Source organism: Amphiura filiformis, chromosome 13 (genome assembly GCF_039555335.1).
Source record: "Amphiura filiformis chromosome 13, Afil_fr2py, whole genome shotgun sequence".
In the NCBI taxonomy this organism is placed as follows: Eukaryota; Metazoa; Echinodermata; class Ophiuroidea; order Amphilepidida; family Amphiuridae; genus Amphiura; species Amphiura filiformis.
In genome coordinates this window covers 59,311,807-59,324,153 of record NC_092640.1, presented here as the reverse complement: position 1 = coordinate 59,324,153, position 12,347 = coordinate 59,311,807, and the positions used below count along the sequence as shown (strand labels likewise).

Below are 12,347 nucleotides of genomic sequence, written 5' to 3'. Positions count from 1 at the left end.
TAATGATTATTTTTAATTAGAGCATGTACAGGTTGATAACTAACTAACTAATTAACTAATCCATGTTCATTTCATGATATTGTTAACATGTTTGAATAAAATAATTAAGGATCATTAAACCTAGTAATAGTAACTAGTATAGGGACATGCATTTCTAATCATAAGTATTTCAGTTATAATAAGTTTCTTATAAATGGAAGGGCATTTGGAATAAAGTTACATTACAAAATTTAATAATGAAATAATGACAGCCATGTTTTGTTTTGTGCTGTACACAATCTGTACCAATTGGCCAGTTATACTAATATTTGAACTTGGGAAACGCAAGTCCAGTTGCCTAGATAGTAGTTCACAGATTATTATTGTTTACTACCTGGATGAATGATAATCTTCACAAACAAATTGTCCCGTTATTAAGACTGTTGACAACTGCTTCATTTACTTTCTGTAGACATAAACATTTTTGTTTATCACAAACATTGTGTAGCCTACTTGATGCAAGTATGTCAAGTATATTTGAGATGGTAGTTGCTTGTAATGATAAAATCAAAATATTTTTTCTCAAAATGGGAGTTCAAAATGTTTGACAGGGCCTTACTAAAGCAAACAGTTTTGGGGAAAATGTTAATGCTGTAAGTCACTGCACATCTGTATGTATTTTGAAGAAGAGAACTAACACTGTGTAAGTTGTACACAAAGTAATGATAATGTTGTAGAATAAAATTGATTGTTCTGATATTGTGGCAATTTAAGGTGGTTCTACACCCTTGATAAATTTGTGACTATTTTTGCATTTTTCTCAAAAAATAAAAACACACTGGTAACAAAAGTTATGTATATTATAGGGGCAAGGTATCCAGTTACTACACTTGAATTTCAGTGACTCAACACAAGCGGTACGTTATTTATGATAAGAAAAGTGGTACCGCTACGGAATGTACCTCATTTCTTACCATATAATGAACCACTTGTCTTGACTGAAATTTCAGTGAAAGCTAGTGAAGTAATATTGGATTCCTTGCCCCTATAATATACATAACTTTTTCAGTGTGCAGTTATTTTTTGAGAAAAATGCAAAATTAGTCACAAAATTTATCAGGGGGTGTAAGTTTATTTATGTACAAACATTTGACATTTTTTATATAACTTTCTGTTAATCATCACTTCTAATGTATCACTGGTATTCACACACTGTTGAATTGTCATTCCACTTTTTCATTCTTTTTACCCCTTCAATCCTGATGTTTGTTTTTTCGTTTGTTTGTCTACACTCAAGAATGGGAGTGGGACTTTGATGCTGGGCATCTTATATGTGGTAAGGCATTAGTATTATGGGATAGCATCTCAGCTACCCCCTGCAGCATGCACCCAGTAGGATTATGGGATAGCTTGATGTATCCCATCATGCATCATGATTAACCGTAATAATGCATCCGTGATGAAGCTTAACTTTGCCTGCTAATTTATCAAAGAGCGACTAGAGAGTAGCTATGCAATATACATGTATACTTTCATGTTTGGTTTTTGCATTGTTAATACCCATTATGCAGTTTCTATCTGATACCCCTGTCCTGTATAATTGGCCATTCCGTGGAAATCCATACACCCCCTGTGGAAGACCTGACCTTGATCTCCCACACAAGGGCTGTAAATTTCAAATGGAGTCACCCATTCAGGTGAACCCATTTGAAAATCACAATCCATGTGTGGGAAATTATGGTCATGTCTTCCATAGGGGGTGTGGGTTTCAACTGGAATAGCCCAATTTTTCTCTGTCTCTCTCTCTCCCTCCATCTCCCCCTCTCCCCTCTCCCCCACATTGCCCTATACCCCCTATAGGACAGTAATAGTGCAGACTTCAAAATGTCCCCACAATGCAAAAATGTCCTTGAGCTGTCCCCATAATTACAGTTTTGTAGGACCTCCCAGTGTCTCTTTCGCTCCCTCCTCCTCTCATTCTCTCTTTCTGCCTCCCCCTCTCTCTCTCCCACTTTCTCTCTCTCTCTCTTCCTCCCACTTTCATCTTCTCTTTCATTCTCTTTCTTTCTCTGTCTCACTCTTACCCTCACTGTACTATTTTCTCTTTTACCCACAACCTTCTCTTCTCTCTTAATGTTTGCCTCCTTCATGCTTCTATTCTGTCTGCCCCATTTCTTCCCTTTCTTTTCCACTCTTCCTCTTTTCCTCTCTTGAGTATCTCCCTTCTGTATCCAGTCTTCCTTCTTGTCTCCTTTCTCTTGCCCTCATGTTCTTTCTTTTTACCCTCTCTTTCAGGATGTTGGAAATCATTGTTTCTAAAACTTAAAAAATATATCCCCTTTGTTGGCTGTTTTGACTTGTTAAGTTGCTGATATTTGGAAAGCTATCTACATGGATCTTGTTTTATTTGAGCCAGTAGGCAAGTGGTCAACTACTCTAAAAAACATCCTGAATCAATGATTTAAAGATACTGCAAACACTTGAATGCTCACAATAACATCATCATGTTATATCAGGGATTTTGTATGTACTAGTATCATACAGGTATTCACAACTCTAGTGACCAAACACACAACTATTATAAAGTTATTTCATTGCACTCATGATAGTTTTGCACCATCACAACCGTAGAGAAAATTTCAAATGTAATTATGCCAATCTGACCAACCATTTGTTTTTAAACATGTGAAGGAAAAATTCATGTAGATAGTTCCAATATTTGCATGTTGCAAATTAATATTTGTGTGTGCATCAAAGTTGAATCTATTAGCTGCTCCTTCTAATTTGAATAAACCATGAGAGTCCCACATCCTTTGGTGTGATTTTATGGTGTCTGTTTGAGGAAACCACACCTGACAGATCTCACAGTCAGTTGCAAGAAGTGTTATGTGTGCGGGTCCACAACACCAATATAATCCCCTATAATAATTTGGATTTAAAAGTTTTGATCCAAACACAAGGAATTAATTCCTACCTCAGAATTTTCAGATATGGTACTCCATCTTACAGTGAGTGACTGTATCAGGTCACAGTCTCTTTGACCTGATAACAGACTCGTAGACTCCTGGAAGTTTGAACCGTCTTTGTTGAGAGATTCACAATAAATCCCCTATTCTTTATTGTAAAATAAAGTGCATTTCAAGTCTAAAAATTTCAAGATACAACCCATGGAATGTGATTGAAACTTGAATTGGCCCAGGTTTGAATCCATGTTACTATATTATTGACCAAACTGGTATCTCTAAAGAAAAGTCACAAACTTTTCCCCCATTGATGCAAATAATAGAATTTCTACTCAAATAGTCAGTGAATAGGCCCATATTTATGCTTTGATAACAAATTTGGCCCAAGAAACAATTTTGCATAGATGTTTGTTCATTTTATAGAGGACCACAGCTGCCAAAAATGGCTCTCGTTTATGTTGTTTGCTAGATTTCTCTATTAAGGTCCGTTCATACTACCACCGCATTTGTGATGCGTTGCTTTGCGATACCGCACTGCATCGTACTGTAAACTACTGCATTGCGATATCGCAATGAAGTTAAATACATTTAACTTGGAAATGCGACGAGTTGCGTTGAGTTGCGGTAAAAAGTAATCGATATATCGGCATCGCAAAGCAACGCATCGCAAATGCGGTGGTAGTATGAACTGACCTTTAGACTCTGAATGTTTCTGGATCAGCCTTTGTATTCATTCGCTGACAGATGATGGATACAGTAAACCTAGCTTTTACAAGGACACAAAGTTGTTAATCATATTTCAGCCCAAATTGCAGCTAACTATTATAGAAGTAACTTTGTTGCACCACATAACGATATGCATTTATTTCTGATGATGTAGCTTGTTTGTTCTGTCATAATTATTATTTTAATGCCTCTCCCATCTCCTAACCCTCCTTATCCCTTCTCATATCACCCCCAATTTCAGCCTGTGAGTGTAGTAGCTTTGCATGTCCTTGAGCATGTCTTTTGTAAGACATTCCATGAAAGTTTGCTAAACAATTTGTGATCTAAAAAGATCTTATAAATCCATTTTTTGTTCATAAATGTTGCACCTGTTCAGCACGCTATATTCTGCGAAATTCCAAGATTTTGTGTATTTTGTGCATTTGGAATGGTAACAGAGCACTTATGAATGGAAATATTCTGAATCGTATTTCTGAAACTGAACCTTGTATGTGATACAGAATGCTCCAAATTTGCAGTATAAATTTAAATGGTTTGGATAATATTTAAAAGAGATATAAATCAGTTACTGATATGAAATTTATTCATGAGAAATGCAGGCAAGGCGTATCGGACTGCCGGTGGTGCAGGTGTACACCGAAATATCATTTCATTTCACAATGAATCTGTCACTTTAAATTTATATATTTGATAATATTTTTTTGAAAAACAGAGACATTTATGTTGTCAATTTTGACACCTCAATTGGCTCAGAAGTACTTAATTTGCATAATTATTATGTGTTTCTTTTGTAAAACAAAATAACAATGTTGCCTAATTTCTCAGATAAGCCGATATAAAATATCATTTTAATTTCCCTAGTAAGAAAGGCGATATTAGTCAACACATTAAGTAATGTTCTTTTTAAGATATTGTATTTAAATGGACTACCTAAGTAGGAAGTATATTCGGCAATTCCAGTTGAAATCCACATACCCCCATGGAAGACATGACCTTAATTTGTATATGCAGGGGTGTAGATTTGAAATGGAGTCACCCATTTAGGTAACCCCATTTGAAATTCACACTCCCTGTGTGGAAGATTAAGGTCATGTTTTTCATAGGGGGTGTAAGAATTTCAACTGGAATAGCCCTATTGGAGGTTACTGACTGCTGTACCAAAGACATAAACTCTTAAATTATACTCTTATTGGCCCAAATAGGCAAGAATTGAAAGTTTACTATTTTAAATGAAAAACTGATGAATATAGACATCAATATATATTTGGATCATGGTTTAGATTTTAAGCATAGTGTTCAAAATTCATTTACATTTTCTTTTCTAGACATTTCATTCGATTTTTCAAAAACTGATGTAAGCAAAAATGTTTAGGTTAAGAATTGTCTCCTAAACTACATACATTAAAAAGTTTCCTTTTCAGAGTTGGTATTGAGCAGTATTGTAGCATGCAACGTCTTCATTCAGTTAAGTGTTTACACGTAGAGCTATGTCACTGCTCATACAGACTCTGAAAAGGTAATTTTTTAAGCTTATGTCAACATGACACGAGTCCAGTCTACATGCTGGTACAATCATAGTGTCTAATATATGTGTGTAGGTAAAAATGATGAGTGTACAGTGAAATTTGTCTATCGTATTGAGTAAACCATAAGTTCTGCTTATGTAAAACTGATCAAACTATAGATTTAAACTATAAACAAAACTAAGCAATGCTGATAACTAGTAAATTGATTGCATATTTGTTTCCATAGGAGGTGAGGTAGTTACATTGAATACACTCCCTGACAACGTTCTGCCAGATGAGCCTTCAGAGGATGAGTCATCAGGAGCAGAGGAAGGCTCTTATGACATCATGTCTTATGATGATGAGTTAGATGAGGAGGAAGAAGGGGATGCTCTGAAAGACACAGATGAGGATGACTTGGAACCAGCCATCGCGGTAAGCATAGTAACCATTGAAAGTGTTGTAGCCCATGGGGGTAGTTTAGTTTGGGTAGGGGTGTGTCACAGAGAATTTAGAAGTGGACCCAGCAATATGCTAATTTTTATAGACATTTGGATCCATCTATATGCAAAAAATTTTTGTCACAGTTCAGTTTAATAATAATTTTCCTCAAGTTTTTTCAAAAATTTTGACTACAGTGAGGCAAAATTTGGCTATTACAAAAAAAAATTGAAAATTGACCATCCATACACCAAAATTGGTCTAGAAATAGGGTAAGTGGTATACCAGAAGGCTGAAAAGGCAACCCATGTTTGCAGCACATCCTTGTATGATTATTTGTACTGAGTACCCCTCTGAGGTCCTGATAGCCAGCCCCAAAGAATTGTGTCAGTGTCCTAAAGTGATAGAAAAGAACATAAAAAAATAAGGCAATTTGGTTTACTCTGCAGTAATTCTCAGTTACATACCTATATTAGATTTGAAAGAAATTTGGAAGTGACTTAAGTTATATCAGTCAACACCAACGCTTGCCACAATACATAATATTTGTTATCATGTTAAAGTTAGCGCTTAGAGCATCTCATTGGATGGGGTATCACATTTTTATTACGTATCATTACATTGCAATACCCTAAGGTGTTGGCAGGGAAATTCCCTTGATTTTGAAGTGTGTTACCCGATATGCATGTATCAAGCCATGTTTATCCAATGCTCTATGTGGTTAAAGGGATGCTCTAATTGATATATATTAACACACCTGCTGTAGAATAGAAGTTGGGAATTAATAAAAATTTCCTTTAAAAGGCAAAGCCAGTTATAATTATATATGATAAGATGCATAAGACACTTTATGTGTGTTGAATTGTATATGGATAATACTGATTCCGGACAGTCTTGACAGTTATCAAGACTTTGAAAACTTTTGTTAGCCATCAATAATGATCTGAACGACATCCTAGAACTGCTTTTTACATTAGCTATATCTTTTTCTTAATATTCTTGTTGCACAGGATGTTGAACTAAGTGCCGTTATTCCAGAAACCGAGAGACTCGATACCAGTATCGAGAAGTCCAAAATTCGAGTAAGCAAACTTGCCGGGAGGAAGAGGCCGTCCAAAGGTCACATGAGTAACTGGTCACCTGCGGTGTCAGAAGATGTGAGTACATATTTGTGACAAGCACCATCGTGTCACTGCCTTTCCTATCTATACAAAAAGTCTCTGAAAGAAGAATGTCCTTGGAATGACTGTGTTAAACATACTGTCTTCTGAAGAAGAGAACATGTGCGTAGGTGTTTGCCAGCAAACAAGGACACACTTTCACATTTAAACCGTGGACCTCTTTGCAATGGGGGACTATCGTCGGTTCAAAGAGGTCTACAAACGACTGTAATTGCATGTATACTGTATTTACGAAATACGTCATTTATGGTACGTGAGTTGCTAGGTAAAATTTCATACATACAAAAATAAAAAATAAAAAATAAATGTTGGAAAACGTCCTTGGTATGTTGATTGAGTACGGATCCAAAAATTGTCCAGTTGGATTGAACATAAAGTGCTACTAGAATTGAGTTGGCAGTGTAACCTTCCACAGGGGGTGTGAGGATTTTAAATGGAAGATCCCATTGTTTTCATTAATCCTAAGCTAGTTGTGATTATATATTTGCCCTGATATTGTTACATCATAGGAGCCAAGTGAACCAAGTGATCAACAGTCCCAAGAGAGTCCATCGCTAGTCCGTCATCCCGCTGTCGGGAGTGAATCACCGGTAAGACACAAGGTCCAACCAGAATCACCACCTGCACAAAGATCGGAGAAGCCTGGATCACCAAGCCTCGCAGGTCACATTCATGTCAGGGGATTGACACAGGGTCACCCTCATCATCAAAGGTCAAAGGGCAATGGGTAAGTTGTATGATGAGAAAGTGGGCCTATTGCCTTTCTTTTCAGAAATATATTAAATTTTGACATTTAAATACCTCCCCTCCCAGAAACAAAAAAACACACACAAAAAAAACCCAACACATGATCACATATTTAGTTTAATGACTGTAAACCTTTTAAAAACTGTTCTTGTTTGTAAGACCCCTTATTTCCTTGCTCAAGTTTGATCAATAGTTTTTAATGTTGTTAAATGCTAGTTGCACATTCCTTTTAGTTTGACCCATCTTTTAATTTTTTTCCTGTATGATTATGGTACTTATTGATTTTGTTTACTTTCCTTTTTCATTTCTGATCATATCGTGTTGATTCCTCTGAAATCATCAATTCCTTGTGTCACATTCATCCACAACCATAATTTGACTACAAATAACCTTTGTTAAAACTTTCACATCTTTTTGTGCACCACATCTCGTGATCTAAATTTTCTGTGTCCCACACCAAATCATTTGTAAACATTGAACAAATTCAAACCATCTCCTTGTTCTCCCGTGTTACAATTTCCATATCTGTTTGTCCATGTTTGCCTGTCTTGGGGTTCTGTCATTTTGGACATTCTTATGTGTCTTCCATCTGTACCATGTGTCTTTATATTTTGTCCCTCATATCCATCCAAACATATTGGTGTAAAACTCCTATCTTTGTTCATCTTAATAAATAACCAACCTCACAATGACCTTATCCCCAACCCCCACCCAATAACACCATACTTATAACAATGAAGGCATAGTGTATTGAAAAGCTGCTTCTATGCATACAGTCCTGGGATGAAAAGGTAACAGAGTGCTGCATGATTTGGAGGGATCTTAAATGTTGAGTGTTTCAATGGAGTTCATAAATGAGGTTTACTAGTTGTATGTTTCCCAAATGAGAAAATATACAGACTATCCACCAACAGGCCAAGTCCATGTGCTTTGTATGCTGTGAATTCTTACATATTCATGAAGGCTGGTCGTTTGATAATGCATGTCTTAACAAATCACACCAGCGTTGTGTGCCTTCGTATTTAGAGCGTAACATGTTTATGCGAAAAAGATAAAAAAATTTGCACCTCATGGAGTAATTGGCCCTCATTAACGAAAGTGATGCTGGAACTTGACCTGTTGAAGGCTGGTCTGTATAATTTTTTTCTTGTCTGTGGTGTTTTCACAATAATCGTTAAAATCAGAAACTGTTTCAGAATCAGAAGGGTTAAAACCCTGTTATGGGTAGTGAAACTGCGAGCTTTAAAAATACACAATGTAGTGTGTTTATGAAGCAGTTTGTAATGCCAATAATTTGATAACAGCGCCCTCTGCAGTCTATAATACAAAGAGACAGTTTGTAGTTATCTGTGATTTAAGCTTGTCAATAGGAGAAAAACCCTGGGGGTCACTCCCATTGTGGCCTGTACACCATCCGCGATAATAAAAGCGTGTAAAAAGGGTAGCTTTTCGTGGGTAGGCACGATACGTGCGTATAGTGTTTAGGTTGTCAAAAACATGAAAAATTGGAAAAAAGGGTAGCAAAATTGCAATTTAGGGTATGAAATTTGATGCAAGGAATGAAATCCCTGTTTAGGGTGTTAAAACAGGTGCTTAGAGTATCGTTTTAGCAAATTAGCCAAGGGTTAAATCCTTGTAGGTGCTTTTCAAAAGTTGATTATTGCGGATGGTGTACAGGCCACAATGGGAGTGAACTCCCAGGGAGAAAACCACAATAACATTAAATAGTGTATTGAGATAACTAACAATGTATGACAATTAAGTAGCTTGATAGTGGTGGTGGAGTGTATTAACACTTAAGAAAAGTTTATCAGCGATTTAGCATTTTGTCATGGAATTATTATCTCAATGAATAATTCACCTCTGCCGTAAATCCCAAAGCTTTTGCCATTGGATCCCCGATAATGTATCATCGATACACAGGTCAACAATGTTTAACGTAAGGTGCAATAAGATGCAGGCATCTGAATTGTGCAGTAAGATTTGCGCATCGCTGATATGGATGGTCCAATCGCAAAGGCCTTTGGGTTTACTAAAAATCAAATTCAAGTAGAGTGATGCAGGTTAGAGCTCCCTATATACCAGCGGCTTCAAACCAGTGTGTAGGGGCAATGTTGGGTCAGGACACTATACGGAATAAGGTGGAACATGTGATACACACAGAGTCATATTCCATACAAAGGTGGAAACCCCTGCTGTGACTGCTTGCTGTTGTAAACAATTGAGCTTGCTAGTAATTCTCATAGACAAGAGTACCTGTACAATTAAATCAGTTAACCTGATCCTGGCTGTGATGGTTCATTATTGGTTGACAAAGGTGTATACTTTATTGCTGAAGATCCCAGGATGTTGCTATGTGGTTTATAGAGGGACAATTTTTGGGCTCAAGCTAACTGGCATATGAAAATTTTAAGAGAAAAAAAATCAGGACTCAGTGGATGGGGACCGAACCCGGTCGCTGGATTACCGGTCCAGAGTCTTAACCAGAGTCTTGGTTTATAGGATGACACTGACTGGCTTGATTAGCACAATATTAAATTGTGACATGTTTGGGGCCACTCACACAAGGATCTGATTTAAATGTGAAGGATTCTTGTTTTGTGTTCACAGTTTTTATTCAAGCATTATTTTTAGAATTTAGCATTATCACAGGCATTAATTTTGCTTGTCCCAGGAGCAAACTGCTCATCTAATATGACATGTGGTTGAGTGGCTAGCTAACACCTTTGAAATATCATAATTTCACAATCAAGTATGTTGTAAGGGTCTTCAGCCTCAGTTAAAAATATTTTATGGAAAATAATACTAAAAAAGTTCACAATTATCAACTTTGATTTGAGTGGATCAGTTGTAATGTGTTACGTTAATTTTGAAAAGTCAGTGAGATCTTTGGAGTGCATAAGGTAAAAAAAAGCGCTGTGATTAATAGTGTGCTACGCACAGGCACAACAGCTAGATGTTGATCCACAAGCCTCAGTACACTTTACAGGTTGTCGCTGACCACTATGGCCCCACATCATTCCATAAACCATTTAACAACAAATCAGGGACTTTGCTGCTTCAGGAGCGCACACCCTAGACAATCCACAAATAACCATCGCAACCAGGATCAGCTCCCCAAGTTTTGTACAATTTACAATGAGACAATTAGCAGTAAGTTCCTTGTCCAGGAGAATTTCAAGCTAACTCAATTTTTCCATGAGATCGTACTAGGCACCGCCAGGGTTCGAACCCGCAACCTCTCGCACCATAGTCGAACGCCTTATCGATTGAGCTAACTTGACTGCTAAAGCACTTAGTGTGTTTTCCCCCATGCAGTAGAAACAGGAAGCCGTGATTTGAAGAAACACATTTAAGAATTCATATTTTCTATTGAATCTGTTTAGAGAAGTGCATCATATTTTGTTAACATTCTTTCTATTGTATAGATAAGGTTATTCCAGTTGAAATCCATACACCCCATATGAAAGACATGACCTTAATCTCTCACACAGGGAGTTTGAATTTCAAATGGCATTGCCTGAATGTGTGACTCCATTTGAAATCTACACTCCTGTGTGGAAGATTATGGTGATGTCTTCCATGGGGTGTATGATATCAGATGGAATAGTCCCATTTAGTCAATAAAGTCTAGTCATTCTAATAACACCCACTAAGCCAAAAAGAAACATTTGTATTCAGTCAAAAATAATAAAACTGATATATTGCAATAAATTTTGAAAGTCAATTTGATGATAGATAAAACATGAAAATCACAGAATTAAGCTCTGAAGTCCAAAACTAATAAACATTCATATGCCTGTGAGGCCAGGTATCCTGGGCAATAAAGCCGGATCTGGAAATCCTTAAAGTGTGACAGAAATAAACTACTTCAGAATTTCAAATAAATTGATTTATAAAAATAAAATGTGACCTAATAAAGCAGAATGAGGACAACGTTGCAACAATTAATTTCTGGTTGTAAGCAGATTTAACGGTGCAATCGGTGATTTGCCTGACCAAATTGTTGCGAGTCACATGGATACAGACCATAAATAAGAAATGTAATGAAGTTAATACCAAATTTATAAAAACAAGGAATTTAAGTGTATTTTAAAGCATGCAGTGAAAGTAAAGCTAAGCATAAAAACGTTTTTCGTCTATTTATCTTCTCATTTGCAATTGTGCCGGAGGGTTTTCATGACATTTGGAAGTAATGAATCCAGGTTTCTTATTATTGGCAGGCAGTATATAGTCCTTTGCATTTGGTCTTGCATAAGGTGAAGATACAATATGAAAAGGGGAAGGACATGGAAAACTGTGGACGGCAAATTCTGAACAATTCATGCATGGTTGCCTGTAATGTGATAATGCATATGACGGTGATGATGATGACGATGACAGTGATAGAGATTATGATGATGATGAAAGTGGTGGCAGCAGCTGTGTGGTGATGGTGATGAGCATGATGATGATTGTGATGACCATGCCATTATGATAACAATAATCACGATGATGATTGTGACAAAAATGATGATTATGCTAATGAGATACTGCTGCTATCATCAGCATGATGATGATGTGATGATGATGATGATGATGATGATGATGATGATGATGTGATGAGGTGATGATGATGGTGATGATGATGATGATGATGATGATGATGTGATGGTGATGATGATTATGATGATGATGATGTGATGGTGATGATGATGATGATGATGATGTGATGGTGATGATGATGATGATGATGATGATGTGATGATGATGATGATGATGATGATGATGATGATGATGATGATGATTATGATGATGTGATGGTG

The 12,347-nt window shown here is 36.6% G+C and overlaps 1 protein-coding gene across 1 annotated transcript in view; it reads left to right on the top strand.

Annotated features, from left to right (window-relative positions):
- LOC140167791 (uncharacterized) overlaps nucleotides 1-12,347 on the top strand; it is a 144,775-nt gene that overhangs the window by 117,694 nt on the left and 14,734 nt on the right. The window contains exons 16-20 of the mRNA XM_072191084.1: nucleotides 1,277-1,315; nucleotides 5,421-5,608; nucleotides 6,625-6,771; nucleotides 7,305-7,522; nucleotides 8,283-8,333. Of these exons, the coding sequence (XP_072047185.1) occupies nucleotides 1,277-1,315; nucleotides 5,421-5,608; nucleotides 6,625-6,771; nucleotides 7,305-7,522; nucleotides 8,283-8,333 (643 nt within the window). The remainder of the gene's footprint in view (nucleotides 1-1,276; nucleotides 1,316-5,420; nucleotides 5,609-6,624; nucleotides 6,772-7,304; nucleotides 7,523-8,282; nucleotides 8,334-12,347) is intronic.